The sequence below is a fragment of the Oncorhynchus mykiss genome, chromosome 12, assembly GCF_057628025.1.
Source record: "Oncorhynchus mykiss isolate SJ-2025 chromosome 12, ASM5762802v1, whole genome shotgun sequence".
NCBI classification, from domain to species: Eukaryota; Metazoa; Chordata; class Actinopteri; order Salmoniformes; family Salmonidae; genus Oncorhynchus; species Oncorhynchus mykiss.
The window spans coordinates 18,232,660-18,253,034 of NC_143033.1; the positions used below are offsets into that span (position 1 = coordinate 18,232,660).

The 20,375-nt window shown below is 42.7% G+C and overlaps 1 protein-coding gene across 3 annotated transcripts in view; it reads left to right on the plus strand.

Annotated features, from left to right (window-relative positions):
• The first annotated feature begins 760 nt into the window (after window positions 1–760).
• The window catches only part of LOC110537092 (phosphatidylinositol transfer protein beta isoform), a 29,110-nt gene continuing 9,495 nt past the window's right edge, over window positions 761–20,375 (plus strand). Inside the window, exons 1-5 of one of the 3 annotated variants that reach the window (XM_021622859.3) lie at window positions 761–975; window positions 7,742–7,772; window positions 15,309–15,454; window positions 19,020–19,111; window positions 19,702–19,709. In XM_021622859.3, coding sequence (XP_021478534.1) covers window positions 956–975; window positions 7,742–7,772; window positions 15,309–15,454; window positions 19,020–19,111; window positions 19,702–19,709 — 297 coding nt within the window. In that variant the 5' untranslated portion in view covers window positions 761–955. Of the gene's footprint in view, window positions 976–7,741; window positions 7,773–15,308; window positions 15,455–19,019; window positions 19,112–19,701; window positions 19,818–20,375 lie in introns of those variants that run through there. The other 2 variants (XM_090191898.1, XM_090191897.1) reach the window with 2 other exon arrangements.

The window sequence follows — 20,375 nt, forward strand, 5'->3', positions numbered from 1 at the left end:
TATTTCAGTTTAGTGTAGAGATGTATAGTGTAGAGAATCATTGTACCATCTAAACTGCTGTGAGATATATTTTCCATAACCAAAAATATTGTATTTTCAGCTGTTTGAAAATGGTATACAAAACTGAAAGTAAAAGATGGAAAAACAAAATGTTAAACCGGGGAGCATAGAAATAGCGCACATAGAACATATACAGCTTCTTAGACTTGCTTTCAATGAATGACAGATCTATAACTTCCATTTCTATGTGAATTTGGTCAGGTCGCCCGAAAAGTTACATATTGCCGCTTTAAACGTGCATCTCAGTTCTTTCCCAGTAAAATAATTGAAATAAAGGTTTACTCTCTTGTCAGCTTGTAATGGTTTATGAAGAGGGATGTTACTGACTGCCGGGACTTTTATCTTCTTGATCAGGACTGAACCCTCAACCATGACATTTTTTTCTAGTGTGATCAACTTTATAGACTATATAATAAGAACTTGAACAAGCTTGCCATATCAGTAAGAGATTGAATGGGATGTATCTGTGATGATACTTGTTGGAGGTGATGAAATCCTGGTTCTTTAGAGCAAAATCCACCTACAGATTTTCGTTATGGAAATGTAATAATTGCATTATCAATATTGAGATAGTGAAATAGGTTTAGAAAAGTACTCTCTACCTGTACTGTCATTTGAAAAGTATATTATTCAGATTGTTATGGTTCGAACCAGAGCCATATATCACACACATATTACAATCGAACATGTTATTGATGACGAAGAATACCTAAACGTATTCATGGTCCCATCCATGTCCATTCTACATACCACCTCGCCTCACTAGTGCACAGTTTGCAAGGTGTGCAAGTTCAGACCAATCGACGACGATCGCGTCGTGGGCGGTAAACAATTTGTTGTTGATCATTTCGGATGACGTCTACAGCCTTGCGCAGCCGCAGCCCGGTAGCAGAAGATGGTGCTTATCAAGGAATAGTGAGTTGAAGTATTTGAAATCTAATTTCGTCGTATATAAATATACAATGTATTGAGTCGATGTGGCAATACTTTAAAAGAACATTTGTTGTTGTCTCATGTCAGTGTATTTCTGGAAGATGAGAGGAAATTGTGAGCGTTCTGGTCCTGGTGGGTCGGGATGTGGATTCATGATACCGGTGTTTAGGCCTAGACAGCAGCGATAGCTAGCTAGGTTTCTAGCATTCTAGCTTTGAATGAATCTTAATGGAGGAAGCCCGTTAGCTAGCTAGTTAACTATTTGTCTTTACACCTATACAATGAGAATGGATGTTAACTAGCTAGTTAGCCAACATGGTGCCACAAGTTTGGGTAGGTCTCGTGAGTGACAGATTATCAAGGTTCCGCCACCGGGGGGCTCGTGTTTAGACAATAATAGATATTGTCAGTGAGATGTTTATGCGCAATGGAAAAGACCATGCAATTCAAATGGCAGGTAATGCGGGACACAAACTACCACGCTAACTAATGTTAGTTAGCTACTGTATCCATGTAAATCGTTCACAAGCACGTAAGGTAATTGATCAGGTCGGGTGGCTAACATGCACCATGCATGACACTTAAGCTAATTACTACTAGCTAGCCCGTTATTTTTAGACCGTGGTGTGTTCAGCCTGTCTTTCCTGGCGAAACATGCAACTTGCAGAGGCTTAGTCCCGTCTGACTTCCCGGGTTTCCCTGCCTGGTTTGTTCTTAATTTAACAGCTCAGGCTTGTTACTTCAGCTGCAGCGGTTTTCATGGCAACCAAATATAGCTAGCTTCCAACCTTAAGCACAATGCCAATAGATCCCCCATCCACCCTGTATTGCTCAATGCTGTTTCAAAAATTTTAATATGTGTATCTTTAGCTGCCCAAGACATTCCTGACCTGTTGGTCAAGAGTGCAATGACTGTCCAAGTGTGTCATCCAGATTTGATTTAGGGCTGTCTATAATTAAATTGCTTCATACCCCTACAGACCCAGGCTCAAGTTGTGTGTGTGTACTGTAGTGTTGCTCAGGGTGGCACAGGACACATCCCCTATCAGTTGTCAAGACAACTAAAGTGTGCCTTCCTCTGAGGTTTATGGGTGGGGACAGAACAGTCAGCTGGTTTATCTGATACTCCCTCAGGTGACACAGGAGTGACACCACTGGGGACATGACTAAAATATCAATACATCTATTTGCATTTTCCAAAGTTCTTCCATGCAGCCTGCTCTGTGCTTTCCCATATCATGTTTTATGACGATATCTGTGGGAATTCAGTTACCATAGCTAGGGCTTGTAATTGCTCTAATATCTAGAACCAGTATGTTGTATTGCAGTGGGCACAGTAGTTTGTGTTTCATCAATTGACCTGGTGTGTAAAGCACAGCACACTATCTGAGTAAATTGAACATGTCTCTTTATCACTGAAATGTCAACCTGGAGAGTGTTACTCTGCTGGACTCGACTAACTTTGAATAACCTCTGAATTTTGTAGAGGATTGAGATTGACTCTCACCTATGACAGAATCGTGCTTGGATTCTGTTTGTTTTTGAGAAATAAAAAGATACATCATGACTACTTTCCATAAGGGTTTGGTTGGGAGTTGGCCAGGCAGGACTAGCTTACCCTACATGGTTTTGGAATATGGAGTTAAGAGAATGATTTTGAGAGGATAAGTTGTGCTCGTCTCTTATGGCCCAGAACGAGGCTTGTTCATATTGTTCTTCTTCGAGAGCATGGCAGCGGGCCTGTCTCTGTTTAATGAGTGCTATCTTTTTAGACTTAGTCTAGTCTTAGTCATTTTGACAAATATAATTAAGTCTTGGTCGCATTTTATTATTAGAATAATGATTTCGTTTAGTTATTGTCAAAATGACACAGTGGGCTGTTTTAGTCAATGAAATGTCCTTTAATTTTAGTCATTACATTTTTGCATCATTAACCTATAGTAAACATAAAACACCTTGTAAATTAATTCACAGTGCATTAGACTGTAATATACTACTGAGATGGTAGGCTATTCAAGAAATACGTCCGAGCAGGAATGCATGATATTTTGATGTGCTAGCTAATCCAGTGATTGTCATGAATTGTGGGTTGACAATTAGGCTATTGTTGTTATATTTTACTGTTAAAATAGGGCACCAGAATTTTCAGAGTTTTGTTGTTCAACAGAGATGAATTTACCTACATCTTTGGGTGCGTTCGGAAATTGCCTCCAGTGTGTCAGTGCGCTCTGGTTGTAAATTCAGAGCATTGTCAGGTTCTGGACGCTCTGGCAGAGGAGTAGGGTTGATCCGAGCGTTCTGATCTCAACCGCAGTCAAGCATTTAAGCTAAAGTTGGCTTGCTAGCTGTTTGCAGACACAAATGAGAGAAGTCCTCACTCTAACCATTTTACTTGCACTAGCAGAGCAGGTTAGGCTGTTCTCATGTTATCTAGAGCGTTAGAGACTGTACCTGTGCTGCTGGCAACAATTTAAATATGTTTTTTTTCGCCAAGGTTCACTGACACCGGCAACATTCCACTAGGTTGTTGTGCGTTCGTAAATTCATCAGTTATTCTGCTGTGAATTTGCGAACACACCTTTTATGTGTACTAATATCATAGGCTAATTGAGCTCAATATTAAGAGATGATGAAAAAATATACCCACACAAAGCTGAGAACAACAGTAGTTGCTTCCAAAGTTATGCATTTCCCACAATTGGATTGTGAAATGTTATATAATCAGAATCCTTTTTTCTCTCCCAGAGTGGATATTGAGGGAGAGAGAGAGAGGGGCTTGCTCATCACAGCAGCAGTCCCCAGCGACTGGACATACACTTTCAATTAAAGAATAGTGAGGATAATGCACTTTACTGTTTGATCAAATCATGGTTATAGCTGCCAAACGTATGATGTTTTGAAACTATTAAGTGAGGACCATGTAATGAATGTTTAGGTATTGATGTGACCAATTCAATATTTTACTCCCACAGCCAAGTCAAAGGGTCGTAAAAATTAAATAAGTTGTCTGTGTCTGCCGCTTGACATATTCTAACTATATTGTAATCAAAGTTCTGTCATAAGTAGTGGTATGTTAGTGATACACCTATATAACATGTTTGGCCGATACCAATATCCAATATATTCCTTGCCCAAAAGAAACGATACTGATAACTGATATTTTAGCCTCCTTTTAAGCATTCTAGTACAGTTAAATAGTTAACACACACATGGATGCAGCGGTCTAAGGCACTGCATCTCAGTGCAAGAGGCGTCATTACAGTCCCTGGTTCGATTCCAGGCTGTATCACATCCGGCTGTGATTGGGAGTCCCATAGGGCAGCGCACAATTGGCCCAGCGTTGTCCGGGTTTGGCCAGTGTAGGCCGTCATTGTAAATAAGAATTTGTTCTTAACTGACTTTCCTAGTTAAATAAAGGTTACACACACAAACCACACTGACCAAAAAGTTATTTGTTGGCATTTACGTATGTCCCCCATTAACAGTAAAACATAATCAATTTCATTTGTTCAGTCGTTTCATTCTCAACCAGGATTTATATGGAACGCTGTTTGGGTCTTTGCGTGTCAAAAAATAAAACAATGACCAGTAGATCAGCTTGTTGACCTATCAGGACCTGAATATGACTGCACGTCACATAATAATTTAACGCGTTGATGAATTTTTTACGTAGTTATTACACATTGATTACACTATCACTCGTATTTCATATGTCACAACGATTAATCAATACCTATGCTATGATGCTGGTAAAGTTGTCTCACGCACCTATAGTGCTGGTCATAAAAAAAAAAGCTAGTTCATGGATGCAAACAATGTTCTTCCCCAAAAACATAGCAAAACGACATAAGTAGCTATAGTTAGCTAGCTAACTAACTATATAGCTAGGGGTCATCATCTAAAATAACCCTAATGTATAAGACAGTTTTTATTTGATTCATGGTGGTCGGACCCATCTATGTGAAGCTAGCCACAATAAGGATTAGTCACAATGGTGGACTTTGCGGTTACCCTTCAAAATAAAAGCATGGCATAATTCTACTATACTCAGCAAAAAAAGAAAAGTCCTTTTTTCAGGACCCTGTCTTTCAAAGATAATTTGTAAAAATCCAAATAACTTCACAGATCTTCATTGTAAAGGGTTTAAACACTGTTTCCCATGCTTGTTCAATGAACCATAAACAATTAATAAACATGCACCTGTGGAATGGTCGTTAAGACACTAACAGTGTACAGACGGTAGGCAATTAAGGTCACAGTTATGAAAACTTAGGACACTAAAGAGGCCTTTCTACTGACTCTGAAAAACACCAAAAGAAAGATGCCCAGGGTCCCTGCTCATCTGCATGAACGTGCCTTAGGCATGCTGCAAGGAGGCATGAGGACTGCAGATGTGGCCAGGGCAATAAATTGCAATGTCCGTACTGTGAGACACCCTAAGACGGCGCTATAGGAAGACAGGGCGGACAGCTGATCGTCCTCGCAGTGGCAGACCATGTGTAACAACACCTGCACAGGATCGGTACATCCTGACATCACACCTGCGGGACAGGTACAGGATGGCAACAACAACTGCCCGAGTTACACCAGGAACGCACAATGTCTCCATCAGTGCTCAGACTGTCCGCAATAGGCTGAGAGAGGCTGGACTGAGGGCTTGTAGGCCTGTTGTAAGGCAGGTCCTCACCAGACATCACCGGCAACAATGTCGCCTATGGGCACAGACCCACCGTCGGTGGACCAGACCAGAATGGCAACAAGTGCTCTTCACTGACGAGTCGCGGTTTTGTCTCACCAGGGGTGATGGTCGGGTTCACGTTTATCGTCAAAGGAATGAGCGTTACACCGAGGCCTGTACTCTGGAGCGGAACCGATTTGGAGGTGGAGGGTCTGTCATGGTCTGGGGCGGTGTGTCACAGCATCATCGGACTGAGCTTGTTCTCATTGCAGGCAATCTCAACGCTGTGCGTTACAGGGAAGACATCCTCCCTCATGTGGTACCCTTCCCACAGGCTCATCCTGACATGCTCAATGGGATTGAGATCCGGGCTCTTCACTGGCCATGGCAGAACACTGACATTCCTGTCTTGCAGAAAATCACATACAGAACGAGCAGTATGGCTGGTGGCATTGTCATGCTGAAGGATCATGTCAGGATGAGCCTGCAGGAAGGATGCCACATGAGGGAGGAGGATGTCTTCCCTGTAATGCACAGCGTTGAGATTGACAACAATGTTTGGAGGAAAGAGGGGGATGCTTGCAAGCCGAAGAACACCATCCCAGCTATGAAGCAGGGGGGTGGCAGCATCATGTTGTGGGGGTGCTTTGCTGCAGGAGGGACTGGTGCACTTCACAAAATAGATGGCATCATGAGGCAGGAAAATTATGTGAATATATTGAAGCAACATCTCAAGACATCGGTCAGGAAGTTAAAGCTTGGTTGCAAATGGGTCTTCCAAATGGACAATGACCCCAAGCATACTTCCAAAGTTGTGGAAAAATGGCTTAAGGACAACAAAGTCAAGGTATTGGAGTGGCCATCACAAAGCCCTGACCTCAACCCTATAGAAAATTTGTGGGCAGAGCTGAAAAAGCATGTGCGAGCAAAGAGGCCTACAAACCTGACTCGGTTACACCAGCTCTGTCAGGATGAATGAGGCCTACAAACCTGACTCAGTTACACCAGTTCTGTCAGGAGGAATGAGGCCTACAAACCTGACTCAGTTACACCAGCTCTGTCAGGAGGAATGGGCCAAAATTCACCCAACTTATTGTGGAAGGATACCCGAAAGTTTGACCCAAGTTAAAACAATTTAAAGGCAATGCTACCAAATACTAATTGAGTGTATGTTAACTTCTGACCCACTGGGAATGTGATGAAAAATAAAAGCTGAAAGTCATTGTCTACTATTATTCTGACATTTCACCTTCTTAAAATAAAGTGGTGATCCTAACTGAGACACGCAATTTGTACTATGATTAAATGTCAGGAATTGTGAAAAACTGAGTTTAAATGTATTTGGCGAAGGTGTATGTAAACGTCCAACTTCAACTGTATATGCTGCCCCCGTGTTTACATATGGGGGAAGCTGCTATAAGAGGTGAGGTAAATGGAGGAAGCAGCTATCGGCCTAGGTAATACAGTTGGGTGATATAGCTAGGACGTAAACTATTCCCGACGGGCTTGAACATTTGAAAAGAACTGTGTAGGCCCATCTCTTCAACCCCCTGAATAAGCACCCAAATAAAATGTTCAACTGAAGTCAACTGTGTGGAGAAATTGTCAGTTCATTGGAGCTCCTCCCTAATAGAATGTGTTCAGCTCAGTGGTCTAGATGATGAACAGACAAGTCTCACTATGTGCAGGGTTACTGGAGGTCACTCCTGGCTCTGGTTGAACTCAGCCAAGTCAGGCTGAGGTGTGCAGGTGGACATTTTATTGGGATGAATCTTGTCTTGGCTATACCGTTAAAATGTTTTTATCATTAAAACAGAAATTAGCTGTTTTAATTTAAGCCATAAGGTTAGCAGTGTGGTTAGGGTTAGATGTTATGACTTTGGCTAGGCCAGCTAGTTACCACCCTGCAGGGCTGCCTCCAGGACAAGATTCCTCCCAATAAATGCCAACCTGCCTGAGGCATGAGTTGTGGTGTTCTGTAAGGGAATGGTTTCTGGTCTCTTTGTGTGACACTGGTAGAAAGTTTATTTCTTCTGTTTGCTGATTTTTATTTTTTTTACTCTCTCACAGCCGCGTGATCCTACCGATCTCTGTGCAAGAGGTGAGTAACACGATGTCATTACCCACGTACACACCACCCCATTTTTTTGGTTGCTAGTTTCCTGCTTTCATGCAAGTCTGTACATGCATGAAAGAAGGTCATAAATGCTGTTTGCCTTGATATTACCTTCTTCTGAGAAGCTATTTGTCAGACATGTCTTTCTCTCCACTGCATTCCATTTACCCTTATTTCTCGGGGTCATGCTGCCGTCAGTGTTTTAACTCCAGCCTTGAGAGATGTGATGTTCTCCTGCAGCATGGGATGTAACAGCAGCAGCCCATAAAGGTTTTAGTGCAGTACTAAGTGTGACAGCTGTAACGTCATCAGCCTGGTGGGGTCAATTTATCCTGACAGTAAAGGCTATTTACCCAAAGAGTCAGGCTCTACTAACTGAAGGAGACGATTCAATCACCTAACTTCCATGTAAAGATTTACCTCAGGGCGGCAGGTGTCCCAGCAGTTAAGAGAGTTGGGTAAATAAACTAAAGGTTGCTGGTTCAAATCCCAGAGTGAACTAGGTGAAAAATCTGTCTATGTTCCCTAGAGCAAGGCACTTAACCCTAATTGGTCCTGTAAGTCACTCTGGAGAAGTGTCTGCTAAATGACTACAATGTGTGGTTGTAATTCCAACTACTATAGTTGTTAAATGTATTAATGATATGGAGTAAGTTGGCCTTTATTGATCCCCAGGCAGAGTTGTAGATGCTCGTGTAAAATTCCATTAGTCTAGCTGTTCACCTTCCCCGTTACCTCTAGATGAGCCCAGGGTATCAAACAAAGCATTAGATTTATAGTGTTGCAAATTAATTTCAGCCACCAGCAATTCACACTTAGGTGTTAAGCATACCTTTGACCTTTGTGTGTTTTAGACTCTAGCGAAACAGTAGCTTTGTGACTGGGATTGACGACCCCAGCCTGTAGAACAGCAGGTCAGACCTCATAAGATGCTGCAGAATGCTTTCTCCCTTCCTTCCTCCCTCTCTCTCCCTTGGAATCAATTCCAATCAAGCCAGATACATTGCAGCCACTGACCCAAGGTTCCAGTTTATCTGAGAAACTCCATTCGTCATCTCTTGTCCCTTAAGTGGAACCCTGTGTTAGTGATGCACCAATATGACATTTTTGGCCGATACTGATATACAATATTTTCCTTGCCCCAAAAAAATGATACCGATATTTACAATTTTAGCAGCCTTTTAAGCATTATAGTACAGTTAAATAGTTAACACGCACACATGGACACAGCGGTCTAAGACACTGCATCTCAGTGCAAGAGGTGTCACTACAGTCCCTGGTTCGAATCCAGGCTGTATCACATCTAGCCGTGATTGGGAGTCCCATAGGGCTGTGCACAATTGGCCCAGCGTCGTCCGGGTTTGGCCCGGGGTAGGCCGTTATTGTAAATAAGAATGAATTCTTAACTGACTTGCCTAGTTAAATACAGGTTACACACACACACACACACACACACCCCACACTGGCCAAAAAGTTATTTTGCTGGCAATTACGCATGTCCCCTTTACCAGTAAAACATAATCAAAACCTATTTCTTTCACTTACTTGCTGTGCTGTTTTGTTGTTCATGTCATATGTCACAACGATTCATCGATACGTATGCTATGATGCTGGCGAAGTTGTCTCGCGCACCTACAGTGCTGGTCATAAAAAAATGCCAGCTAGCTCATGGATGTAAAAATGTTCTTCCCCAAAAACATAGCAAAACGACATCTGTTTCAGTAACTATAGTTAGCTAGCTGTCATCTAAAATAACTCTAAGTTATAAGACCGTTCTTAGTTGATTAATGGTGGTCGGACCCATCTATGTGAAGCTAGCCACAATAAGGATTAGCCACAATAGAGGACTTTGCGGTTAGCCTTCAAAATAAAAGTCATGCAAGTTAATACAAATACTAGAATTATGCCATAATTGAATAGATCGTGCTAAACGAGGTTGGGGTGTTGTTTATATAAAATCAACAAAATACATTTTGTTAGTTTGACAAAATTCAGTTGAAATCACACTGGATATATTATACTTTAGACTTGCATTGGGGCATACTTATTTCACTGTACATGGGGTATCAGTCTCCTCAGTGACACCCAGAGAACATTAGTGTCGTAGCTCTTATTGCGGGACTCTGTGAATTGAGCAACATCTATTGTTAACCTATGTGTATTGAATACTATTCCCGAGGAAAAACAATACTGTGTGAATGTTTTAGTCTGATAACTCTGAGGAGGACGTTGGGGAAAAAATATCTTTGGTATTGAGTAGACTGATACCCCATTTCATTGATCCCCAATCCTTAGGTAAAACTGTATAGTGCAATATGAATGTCAATACACACAATAGGCTGACTGGGGAGGGGATTTCACACAGTCACAGTCCCGCGAAAGAGCTACACCGCTCTACACTGCTCCAACTCTTAACAGTTGTGTTCTGTGGGTGTCACCGAGTAGATTGATACCCCATTTCATCGCTTCACATTCCAGCCTTGTTTAACATTATCTAGTCTAAATATGGCATGATTCCACCCCTCTGTATCACTTTCAAAGAGGTACCTTTATTTTGAAGGCAAAACGCAAATTCCACTATTGCGCCTAATCCTTATTGTGGCGAGCTTCCCAACACATAACCCAGTCCGGCCGGTCGAGCCTCACTACCCAGATGAAGCTAACTGACTGCTTATAACGTTAGCTTTGGGCAACAGGGTTAAGTAGCTGGCTAGCTATTTATTTTCATGAACTGAAGTTCAATTTCAACAGGCGAACAGCAAGTGGCAACCTAGCTAATACTTACTCACAATAATTCCTAAATCATTGCTAAGAATAATGAAATTGACTGCAGTTTCTACTGGTCATTGTTTTCAGTCTGGTTGTATTGGTGCTAGCTAGGTACCAAGCTAAAGCTAGCTAGCTACCCCAGAAGTTGCGGTCGAACAAACAATGCTTTATTACCAATGTGGTGTTGTAAACACATCGTTCGTGGCTGGTGTTTGCTTGTTTGCAGACTTTTTGTACAGCTTTGACAGTGCTACTTATAGTAGTGGTGGTGCTTGGCTTGCGCATGCAAATTCAGAACACACAACATTCTATAATGGTTGTGTGTTATTTGACGTGTATCTTTTTTTGACACGCAAAGACCCAAACGGCGTTCCATAGTATGTCATGAAGCTAATAGCAGTGACGCTATTACTGTGTAACTCCGGTAGGGCAACGTGTACCGGTGCTCGACCAGTCAGCGAAAGCCAACATCACCCACGACGGAGAACGGTTGATTGTCAAGGGCAATGAATTCCATTATCTTGGAACTAGGCATACCGATTTTGGCATTTTTAGCTAATATCGGCCGATTCCAATATGTTCACTGATATATCGTGCATCCCTACCCTCTGTGTGTGTGTGTGTGTGTGTGTGTGTGTGTGTGTGTGTGTGTGTGTCTTGTTTAAAGAAAAACAGGATGGATGGGGGGGTCAGAATTGGTCCGGTGACTGTATTGGACCTCTCTCTATGGCACTGTCAATGTTCTCTCTATCTCGCTCTCCCCCAAACAATTCACAGATTTGTGTTGTCCTGCTCCTAGCCCATAAAGTCACAACCTCCGTCCTGATATGTTTAGTGTAACCTTTATTTAACTAGGCAGGTCAGTTAAGAACAAAGTATTATTTACAATGACTGCCTACACCAGCCAAACCCAGATGACGCTGGGCAAATTGTGCGCCGCCCTATGGGACGCCCAATCACGGCCAGTTGTAATACAGCCTGGATTCGAGCCATGGTGCCTGTAGTGACGCCTCTAGCACTGAGATGCAGTGCCTTAGACCACTGCACTGCTTGGGAGCCCATTTAGAGAGTTCATGTGTGTAAAATTCAATTAGCTGTCTGTATCCCAAGTCACTAACACTTAATTTGGCTGCTCATAAACCATATAAACATAACATCAAATAAACGTACACATCCCATTTACCATTAACAGGGATTCTGTGTTAGGATTGGTCAGTGATTCGCTGAATTGTTTTGTGCTACTGTGACACTTTATATATATATATATATATATATATACTGCTCAAAAAAATAAAGCGAACACTAAAATAACACATCCTAGATCTGAATGAATGAAATATTCTTATTAAATACTCTTTTCTTTACATAGTTGAATGTGCTGACAACAAAATGACACAAAAATGATCAATGGAAATCAAATTTATCAACCCATGGAGGTCTGGATTTGGAGTCACACTCAAAATTAAAGTGGAAAACCACACTACAGGCTGATCCAACTTTGATGTAATGTCCTTAAAACAAGTCAAAATGAGGCTCAGTAGTGTGTGTGGCCTCCACGTGCCTGTATGGCCTCCCTACAACGCCTGGGCATGCTCCTGATGAGGTGGCAGATGGTCTCCTGAGGGATCTCCTCCCAGACCTGGACTAAAGCATCCGCCAACTCCTGGACAGTCTGTGGTGCAACGTGGCGTTGGTGGATGGAGCGAGACATGATGTCCCAGATGTGCTCAATTGGATTCAGGTCTGGGGAACGGGCGGGCCAGTCCATAGCATCAATGCCTTCCTCTTGCAGGAACTGCTGACACACTCCAGCCACATGAGGTCTAGCATTGTCTTGCATTAGGATGGAGGGCTGTGCGGCCCCCCAAAGAAATGCCACCCCACACCATGACTGACCCACCGCCAAACCGGTCATGCTGGAGGATGTTGCAGGCAGCAGAATGTTCTCCACGGCGTCTCCAGACTCTGTCACGTCTGTCACATGTGCTCAGTGTGAACCTGCTTTCATCTGTGAAGAGCACAGGGCGCCTGTGGCAAATTTGCCAATCTTGGTGTTCTCTGGCAAATGCCAAATGTCCTGCACGGTGTTGGGCTGTAAGCACAACCCCCACCTGTGGACGTCGGGCCCTCATACCACCCTCATGGAGTCTGTTTCTGACCGTTTGAGCAGACACATGCACATTTGTGGCCTGCTGGAGGTCATTTTGCAGGGCTCTGGCAGTGCTCCTCCTTGCACAAAGGCGGAGGTAGCGGTCTTGCTGCTGGGTTGTTGCCCTCCTACCGCCACCTCTTCGTCTCCTGATGTACTGGCCTGTCTCCTGGTAGCGCCTCCATGCTCTGGACACTACGCTGACAGACACAGCAAACCTTCTTGCCACAGCTCGCATTGATGTGCCATCCTGGATGAGCTGCACTACCTGAGCCAGTTGTGTGGGTTGTCCAGGTGCACTTTTGAAAAATTCAGACGTGCAGCAATGTTTTTTTTGGACAGCAGTTGCTTCTTCCGTGATGTCCTCCCATGTACACCATTATTGTTTAGTGTTTTACATATCGTAGACTCGTCAACAGAGATGTTAGCATGTTCTAGAGATGTCTGTAAGTCTTTAGCTGCCACTCTAGGATTCTTCTTAACCTCATTGAGCATTCTGCGCTGTGCTCTTGCAGTCATCTTTGCAGGACGGCCACTCCTAGGGAGAGAAGCAACAGTGCTGAACTTTCTCCATTTATAGACAATTTCTCTTACTCTGGACTGGTGAACATCAAGACTTTTAGAGATACTTTTTTTTTTACCCTTTCCAGCTTTATTCAAGTCAACAATTCTTAATCATAGGTCTTCTGAGATCTCTTTTGTTTGAGGCATGGTTCACATCATCTTGTGAACAGCAAACTCAAATTTTGTGAGGTTTTTTTTATAGGGCAAGGCAGCCCTAACCAACCAATATCCAATATCATCTCATTGATTGGACTCCAGGTTAGCTGACTCCTGATCAAATTAGCTTTTGGAGAAGTCATTAGCCTAGGGGTTCACATACAGTTGAAGTTGGAAGTTTACATTTAAACTCAGTTTTTCACAATTCCTGACATTTAATCCTAGTAAAGATTCCCTGTCTTAGGTCAGTTAGGATCACCACTTTATTTTAAGAATGTGAAATGTCAGAATAATAGTAGAGAGTGATTTATTTCAGCTTTTATTTCTTTCATCACATTCCCAGTTGGTCAGAAGTTTGCATGCACTCAATTAGTATTTGGTAGCATTGTCTTTAAATTGTTAAACTTGGGTCAAACGTTTCGGGTAGCCTTCCACAAGCTTCCCACAATAAGTTGGGTGAATTTTGGCCCATTCCTCCTGTCAGAGCTGGTGTAACTGAGTCAGGTTTGTAGGCCTCCTTGCTCGCACACACTTTTTCTTTTCTGCCCACAAATGTTCTATAGGGTTGAGGTCAGGGCTTTGTGATGGCCACTCCAATACCTTGACTTTGTTGTCCTTAAGCCATTTTGCCACGACTTTGGAAGTATGCTTGGGGTCATTGTCCATTTGGAAGACACATTTGTGACCAAGCTTTAACTTCCTGACTGGTGTCTTGAGATGTTGCTTCAATATATTCACATAATTTTCCAGCCTCCTGATGCCATCTATTTTGTGAAGTGCACCAGTCCCTCCTGCAGCAAAGCACCCCCACAACATGATGCTGTTCTGTGTGTGGACTCAGCTTCAAACGACTGGCACATCTGAAGTCACACCATCGCAAACACAGGCCAAATCTCTTGGGACTGATTTTGTTATTGATACATTTTTCTGCTCTGACGACGAGCTCATGTCTGAAGGAGACGACACCTGCGAGGGTAAAAAAAAACACGCCCTGTTAAGAACTCTTTTTATTTTTTTTAATATTTTTTTTATATATATTGACTTTCAATGTGCTTCACGGTTGGGATGGTGTTCTTCGGCTTGCAAGCCTCCCCCTTTTTCCTCCAAACATATTGATGGTCATTATGGCCAGACAGTTATATTTTTGTTTCATCAGACCAGAGGACATTTCTCCAAAAAGTACGATCTTTGTCCCCATGTGCAGTTGCAAACCGTAGTCTGGCTTTTTTATGGCGGTTTTGGAGCAGTGGCTTCTTCCTTGCTGAGCGGCCTTTCAGGTTATGTCGATATAGGACTCGTTTTACTGTGGATATAGATACTTTTGTACCTGTTTCCTCCAGCATCTTCACAGGGTCCTTTTCTATTGTTCTGGGATTGATTTGCACTTTTCGCACCAAAATACGTTCATCTCTAGGAGACAGAACGCGACTCCTTCTGACCCACTGGAATTATGATGCAGTGAATTATAAGTGAAATAATCTGTCTGTAAACAACTTTTGGAAAAATGACTTGTCATCCACAAAGTAGATGTCCTAACTGACTTGCTAAAACTATAGTGTGTTAACAAGAAATTTGTGGAGAGGTTGAAAAAACTAGTTTTAATGACTCCAACCGAAGTGTATGTAAACTTCCGACTTCAACTGTACGTTTTCCAACCTACTCTGTGAATGTTTTAAATTATGTATTCAATATAGACAAGAAAAATACATGTATTTGTGTGTTTATTAGTTTAGGCACACTATGTTGTCCATTGTTGTGATCAGATCAAATTTGATGACCAATTTATGTAGAAATCCAGGTAATTCCAAAGGGTTCACATACTTTTTCTTGTCAGTGTATATATTATGTGACCGGTTTCTCTGTGCTCTTTTTCTGTGTTGCAGTACCAAGTTGGTCAGCTGTTCACCGTAGCTGAGGCCAGTAAGAATGAGACGGGGGGAGGAGAAGGCATTGAGGTGCTGATTAATGAACCCTATGAGGAAGAGGGAGAGAAGGGACAGTACACACATAAAGTTTACCATCTGAAGAGGTACAGTAGTACATGCACACAATGCCTTGCGAAAGTATTCGGCCCCCTTGAACTTTGCGACCTTTTGCCACATTTCAGGCTTCAAACATAAAGATATAAAACTGTATTTTTTTGTGAAGAATCAACAACAAGTGGGACACAATCATGAAGTGGAACGACATTTATTGGATATTTCAAACTTTTTTAACAAATCAAAAACTGAAAAATTGGGCGTGCAAAATTATTCAGCCCCCTTAAGTTAATACTTTGTAGCGCCACCTTTTGCTGCGATTACAGCTGTAAGTCGCTTGGGGTATGTCTCTATCAGTTTTGCACATCGAGAGACTGACATTTTTTTCCCATTCCTCCTTGCAAAACAGCTTGAGCTCAGTGAGGTTGGATGGAGAGCATTTGTGAACAGCAGTTTTCTGTTCTTTCCACAGATTCTCGATTGGATTCAGGTCTGGACTTTGACTTGGCCATTCTAACACCTGGATATGTTTATTTTTGAACCATTCCATTGTAGATTTTGCTTTATGTTTTGGATCATTGTCTTGTTGGAAGACAAATCTCCGTCCCAGTCTCAGGTCTTTTGCAGACTCCATCAGGTTTTCTTCCAGAATGGTCCTGTATTTGGCTCCATCCATCTTCCCATCAATTTTAACCATCTTCCCTGTCCCTGCTGAAGAAAATCAGGCCCAAACCATGATGCTGCCACCACCATGTTTGACAGTGGGGATGGTGTGTTCAGGGTGATGAGCTGTGTTGCTTTTACGCCAAACATAACGTTTTGCATTGTTGCCAAAAAGTTCAATTTTGGTTTCATCTGACCAAAGCACCTTCTTCCACATGTTTGGTGTGTCTCCCAGGTGGCTTGTGGCAAACTTTAACCGACTCTTTTTATGGATATCTTTAAGAAATGTCTTTCTTCTTGCCACTCTTCCATAAAGGCCAGATTTGTTCAATATACGACTGATTGTTGTCCTATGGACATAGTCTCCCACCTCAGCTGTAGATCTCTGCAGTTCATCCAGAGTGATCATGGGCCTCTTGGCTGCATCTCTGATCAGTCTTCTCCTTGTATGAGCTGAAAGTTTAGAGGGACGGCCAGGTCTTGGTAGATTTGCAGTGGTTTTGCAGTGATTTCAATATTATCGCTTGCACAGTGCTCCTTGGGATGTTTAAAGCTTGGGAAATCTTTTTGTATCCAAATCCGGCTTTAAACTTCTTCACAACAGTATCTCGGACCTGCCTGGTGTGTTCCTTGTTCTTCATGATGCTCTCTGCGCTTTTAACGGACCTCTGAGACTATCACAGTGCAGGTGCATTTATACGGAGACTTGATTACACACAGGTGGATTGTATTTATCATCATTAGTCATTTAGGTCAACATTGGATCATTCAGAGATCCTCACTGAACTTCTGGAGAGAGTTTGCTGCACTGAAAGTAAAGGGGCTGAATAATTTTGCACGCCCAAGTTTTCAGTTTTTGATTTGTTAAAAAAGTTTGAAATATCCAATAAATGTCGTTCCACTTCATGATTGTGTCCCACTTGTTGTTGATTCTTCACAAAAAAATACAGTTTTATATCTTTATGTTTGAAGCCTGAAATGTGGCAAAAGGTCGCAAAGTTCAAGGGGGCAGAATACTTTCGCAAGGCACTGTACATCTGCCACCTAAGAGATGCATACACTGGGTGAGGACGAAGAGGAGAATACAGACACACACACATACACACTAATGCAAGGTTTCCCAAAGTTTGTCCTGGGGTCTGCCCTGGGTGCATGTTTTGTTTTTGCGCTAGCACTACACAGCTGATTCAAATAAGGAAAGCTTGATGATGAGTTGGTTATTTGAATCAGCTATGTAGTGTTAGGGCAAAAGCCAAAACGTGCTCCCAGGGTGGGCCCCAGGACCGAGTTTGGGAAACCCTGCAATCAGACTGCGTTTTGCCTAATTGACCCTTCGCTAAGGCCCTCCCCAGAATTGTGGGCAACCAATCGCTTGGTTGTTAAACAAGCTAGAGTCCCCTCTCCTCAGATAAGCTCTGGTTTCAAATGCATGTAAACCAATGAGGACAATGGCAAAAACTACATTTTAATTTAAAAAAGGATTGTTTAAACGGCTAAATCATTTAACAGTGCAGCAGGGGTACTTGCGACTGTGAGTCATGAAATGCATAGCCTAATGGAATATTTTTTTAAATCCGGAATTATGCATTTGTTTCATTGTTTGATAGCTGGTTAGCTAGCTCTGTCTCATTGACTATCATTGAAAACATTGCTAACATTAGCTAGCTAGCCAGTTAATATATCTTGCTTTCGCCAAATGTACAGTGCATTCGGTAAGTATTCAGACCCCTTGACTTTTTCCACATTGTATTAAATCGTTTTTTTTCCCTCATCAATCTACACATAATGACAAAGCAAAAACATGCTTAGAATTTTTTGAAAATGTATTTAAAAAATATAAGAAACGGAAATACCTTATTTACATAAGTATTCAGACACTTTGCTATGAGACTCAACATTTCTTGAAACCTGTTTTCGCTTTGTCATTATGGAGTATTGTGTGTAGATTGATGAGGGAATAATTTTTTTTAAAGAGTTTTAAAAAAACGCCGTAACCTAGCAAAATGGGAAGGGGTCTGAATACTTTCCGAATGCACTGGATGTCATCTGCTGTCAATGTCAGGATACGATTTAAGAGCACTAGTTGGCTCCAAAAGTGGTTAGTAACTTTGACTGCATGCTGACAGCGCATTCCGAGCGGCTATCCGCACTAAAATACATTTGTATTATTTTTCTCCCCCTTTTTCCTCCCCAACTTTGTGGTATCCAGTTGGTAGTTACAGTATTGTCTCATCGCTGCAACTTCCGTACGGACTTGAGAGATGCGAAGGTCGAGAGCCTTGCGTCCTCCGAAACACAATGCCCATTTAACCCGGAAGCCAGCCGCACCAATGTGTCAGAGGAAACACCGTACACCTGGCAACCGTGTCAGCATGCACTGTGCCCGTCCCGCCACAGGAGTCGCTAGTGCGCGATGGGATAAGGACATCCCTGCCAGCCTAACCCTCCCCTAACCCTGATGACGCTGGGCCAATTGTGCGCCACCCCATGGGTCTCCCGGGCGTGGCCGGTTGAGACAGAGCCTGGGATCGAATCCAGAATCTCTAGTGGCACACTGCGATGCAGTGCCTTAGACCACTGCCCCACTCGGGAGGCCTACTAAAATAAATTTTACCATGTTCCCGTGAAGCAATTGTAATGACAGTCCACTACAACATACCCGAGAGTCTCCTGATGAGCAAGGGGTAGTCTGCTTAATTTTTATTGTGTATTAGAAACACAGTTTGAGGTCATTGTGATGGGTTTTCTCAAGAATTTTGAATGGGCAATTGAGCTTCCCAGGAAAATATTGACCAAGGTAGTGACAATAACTAAAGGGGTGGGGCTTAGCCAAGGGTCAATTATTGGCAAAAGCGATGATCTGATTGGTCAAAAGATCCGAGTTGGACTGCCTGTGTAAAAGCTGAGTGTGTATGGCTGCAGATTGACTGCTGTCTCTCTCTCTCCTTGCAGTAAAGTCCCAGGCTGGTTGAGGTATATTGCACCTGAGGGAGCATTAGTTTTCCATGAAAAAGCCTGGAATGCCTACCCATACTGTCGCACCGGTGAGTACCACAACTCTAGTTTAAACACTCAATTGAGCCCATCTCTGATTGGGACTGGCTTGCAAGAAGATACCAACCCTACTGTTACGTTGGTTTACAATCAGCTGCACTGGGGTCGGAACGTAATCATGGTTACATTAAGACACTGGATCCGGTGCAAGATATGGGACGGAAAACGTACCTCAATGCAGGGATGGGATATGCCACTGTACTCCAAATGTTACCTTTATCCACACTGCTCCATCACGAAGAAAAACAGCTTTTTTTTTTCATCCTCATGCTAGCTAGCAGTACCCACAGCAGCCATTATGGAATGGTAGGTCACGGTGAACAAAAGGAGCTGATTGGCCGACACTGCCATTGCAAAATGATAGCAGTATTTCAGTCTTCTGATCCCTGCATTGAGGTACGTTTTCCATCCCATATCGCACGTCGGGTGTCTTAATGTAACCAGTATTAACAAGCATAGCGGTAGGGTCGGCATCTTCTGGCAAGGTACTGGCCTACATTGTAATTTGTCACTGATTATTTTATTGAAAGTAAACTGTTTCCCTTTTTCTTCTGTTGCTTGTTTTCTCCATCTGCGGCAGTTATAACGGTGAGTAGTGAGTGACCTGACACAAACACATGCACACTGGGGCCTTGCGGTTAAGAGCGTTGGGCCAGTAACGGAAAGGTCGCTGGTTCGAATCCCTGAGCCGGCAAGGTGGGAAAGTCTGCTCTTCTGCCCTTGAGCAAGGCAGTTAATCCCCAAAACTGCTATACGGGCGCCGATGACGTTGATTAAAGCAGCCCCCCCTCACCTCTCTGATTGAGGGGTTGAGTTAAATGCGGAAGACACATTTTGGTTGAAATGCATTCTTGTGCAACTGACTAGGTATCTCCCTTTCTCCCTTTTTTTTTACATAATGAACTGCTTACCCCTCCAAGGGGGAGACAAGCTTACAAAAGAGATTGGTAACATTGGTAATTGGTTCCACTTCCATAGAAAAAACATACGAATGAGAACAGGTTCTAACCAGTTCTCACAGCCTATATGTCTTAAGATAGAGGAGTGATAGGATCTTTAAAGCCAAACCAGAGGAAACTAGATTTCTGCCTAGCTAGGTTTTTAGTGTCCGAAAGATAATGAGCCAGTAATAAATCACTTCTCTGTGCAGTATGTAAAGGGTTTACTGGACAGGTGTGGAACATTACCAGTGACTAGTACTATTCAACAACATACTGTAGCATTAGACTGCACCCACAAGCCCAAACAGATAAT